The 2,961-nt window shown below is 50.6% G+C and overlaps 1 protein-coding gene across 1 annotated transcript; it reads left to right on the top strand.

Moving 5' to 3' along the window:
• The first annotated feature begins 938 nt into the window (after positions 1–938).
• On the top strand, positions 939–2,694 carry LOC105541032 (melanoma-associated antigen F1). The gene has a single exon (XM_011981865.1). It carries the CDS (start codon positions 1,240–1,242, stop codon positions 2,164–2,166), a length of 927 nt encoding a protein of 308 aa, XP_011837255.1. The 5' UTR covers positions 939–1,239; the 3' UTR covers positions 2,167–2,694.
• The last annotated feature ends 267 nt before the right edge of the window (positions 2,695–2,961 follow it).

Below are 2,961 nucleotides of genomic sequence, written 5' to 3'. Positions count from 1 at the left end.
AGGGAGGGAGGGAGGGAGGAAGGGAGGCAGGAAGGGAAGGAGGGAGGGAGGAAGGTAGAAGGGGAGGAAGGAAAGAAGAAGGGAAGTAAGGAAGGAAGGAGCAAGAAGCGAAGGAAAGCTCAGAATGTGTAAAAAGAGAAAAAGAAGAAATACATGGGAGTAGTCAAATTTGACTTGGGCAAAAACAAAAAGCAAAACAAAAACAAACAAACAAAAAAACCCAAAAAACTTCCCCTTTCTTCCAACCAGTCCCTATTTCTGCTGTACTTCCTCAGTATATCTTATCATTTTCCTCTGATCCCCATGGAATCTGCTGTCCTTACTCCCTTATCATAATGACCCATTGAATAATATTTATTGAGTTCCTCTCTGTGTCAGGCACTGTTCTAGGCACTGAAGATACACCTCAGTGAATAGGCCAGGTCCCAATTCCTAGTTTGCACTATAATAATCCTCCAAACTGGATTCTAGCTTTTAGCCGGCCGAACTCCAATCCATCTTCCACAATACCACCAGAACATGAAGACACAGATCTGGTCTGGACACTCACTTGCTTAAATCCCGCTGCAGTATTTTCTCTTTATGTCCAGAATAAATTTCAATCTCCCTAGCATCCCTTACTAATTGGCTCGCACAGTCTTACCTCCCAGCCTTCACCGTGCACTCTGCACTAGAGCCACGGTAAAGCACTGAAAATCCGAGATACACACACTTACAAATAGGCACTTGCAGAAAGAACGTGAGTGGCACTCCATCCCTATTTCATCCCTTGTACACTGAAACTTCCCCAGTCTGCATGCCTTGGATGGGAGAGTCCCGGTTACATTTCCCCGCCCCCGAGTTTTCGAGCCTAAAATCCGGCACAGGGTGCACCCACGTCCCACCCTCCAGGGCACTTCCACTTATAGCAGCCCGGGCACACGCCCCCACCCAGAAGGGGCCGGAAAAGGAGGGGCTTCGCGCGGCACTAGGGTCGCCATCCTGGCTGAGGTGGCCGGAAGCGGCCCCTCGCGCGGGCGCGGACTGAGGCTGCGCGCCGCAGGTCCCGGCTGCTGGCGGCGTTGCGGCAGCAGGTTTGACTCCCGTGCGGTGCGGCCCAGCAGCTACAAAGTTCGTTCTGCCATTGCTCCTTGTACTCCCGCCGCCCCAGCCGCTGTCCAGCCTCTCTCCCGGGGCTTGCACGGCGGCTCCCACACCCCTCGGCCCGTGCACGCGCTGTGCACCTGCCTGCCCGAAAACATGTTGCAGACACCAGAGAGCAGGGGGCTCCCGGTCCCGCAGGCCGAGGGGGAGAAGAATGGCGGCCATGATGGTGAGACCCGGGCCCGGACCGCCTCGCAGGAGCGCCCCAAGGAGGAGCTTGTCTCCGGGAGGGAGGAGGGGGCTGCGGAGCCCGCCCTCACCCGGAAAGGCGCGAGGGCCTTGGCAGCCAAAGCCTTGGCAAGGCGCAGGGCCTGCCGCCGTCTGAATCGGACGGTGGCGGAGTTGGTGCAGTTCCTCCTGGTGAAAGACAAGAAGAAGAGTCCCATCACACGCTCGGAGATGGTGAAATACGTTATTGGAGACTTGAAGGCTCTGTTCCCGGACATCATTGCAAGGGCCGCAGAGCATCTGCGGTATGTCTTTGGTTTTGAGCTGAAACAGTTTGACCGCAAGCACCACACTTACATCCTGATCAACAAACTAAAACCTCTTGAGGAGGAAGAGGAGGAGGAGGATCTGGGAGGAGATGGCCCCAGGTTGGGTCTGTTAATGATGATCCTGGGCCTTATCTATATGAGAGGTAATAGGGCCAGGGAAGCCCAGGTCTGGGAGATGCTGCATCGGTTGGGGATGCAACCCTCAAAGTATCATTTCCTCTTTGGGTATCCGAAGAGGCTTATTATGGAAGATTTTGTGCAGCAGCGATACCTCAGTTACAGGCGGGTGCCTCACACCAGTCCACCGGAATATGAATTCTCTTGGGGTCCCCGAAGCAACCTGGAAATCAGCAAGATGAAAGTCCTGGGGTTCGTGGCCAAGCTGCATAAGAAGGAACCCCAGCACTGGCCAGTGCAGTACCGTGAGGCCCTAGCAGACGAGGCCGACAGGGCCAGAGCCAAGGCCAGAGCTGAAGCCAGTATGAGGGCCAGGGCCAGTGCTAGGGCCGGCATCCACCTCTGGTGAGGGTTGGTGAAAAATCGGCCAATGGGGTCCCCGTGGGGATGAGCTACTGTCTTGAGTCATAAGTAGTATAGGTGGGGTGAGGGTCTTATTTCTGTAGAAATAGTGTGACTTTAAGGATTTAGATTTTGTATCTTATGTTTTGTTACTTTTAATAATACTGTTAAAATGCTGTTTGTAAATGAGATTGTTCTACTTTTTCCTGTAGGATTTTGTTGTAGAGTTTTGCTGGTTTTGTAAAATGGCTTGAAGAACTTTGTATTTATACTGTGATTTTGAACAGATTATGGAGCATTGGAAGGAAGGCTGTACTTTAATGGTTTGAAGGAACTCAGCAGTATGATGATCTGGTTCCAGGAGAAAAAATAGCTGATTGGTGTCTAGCCTCCCAATACTTTTGTCTGTTGTATATAAAAGAAGAAAGACTGGCATGTACCTCCATTTGCTTAGCTATTTGAGTATCTATAGAAAAATTAAAATGTAATGAATTAGTATACCCTGGTACATTTAATAAATTAAACATTTGTGGAGTATCTTGTTTTTTGTGATGCACTGTGTGGGCACTTGGGGATAGAATACTAAACAAGATAAAGGTCCTGCTTTTTTTCAGAGTTGGAGAGTAAGTAAATAAACGAGAAATTAACAGTGCAGTAAGTTGAAGACTACAAAGGGATATTTAACCCAGTTGGGGTGATTGAGTGAGGTTTGTTGTAATCTCAGCACTTTGGGAGGCTGAGGCGGGCTGATCACCTGAGGTCAGGAGTTCAAGACCAGCCTGGCCACCCTGGTCAGTAGTAG

Source organism: Mandrillus leucophaeus, unplaced genomic scaffold, assembly GCF_000951045.1.
Source record: "Mandrillus leucophaeus isolate KB7577 unplaced genomic scaffold, Mleu.le_1.0 Scaffold231, whole genome shotgun sequence".
NCBI classification, from domain to species: domain Eukaryota; kingdom Metazoa; phylum Chordata; class Mammalia; order Primates; family Cercopithecidae; genus Mandrillus; species Mandrillus leucophaeus.
Note: the sequence above shows the minus strand (reverse complement) of the source record. Positions and strands in the feature narration are given on the sequence as shown.

What these genes read in the sequence shown, in the direction of transcription:
- LOC105541032 (XM_011981865.1), top strand. Translation starts at nt 1,240, where the DNA reads ATGTTGCAGACACCAGAGAGCAGGGGGCTCCCGGTCCCGCAGGCCGAG.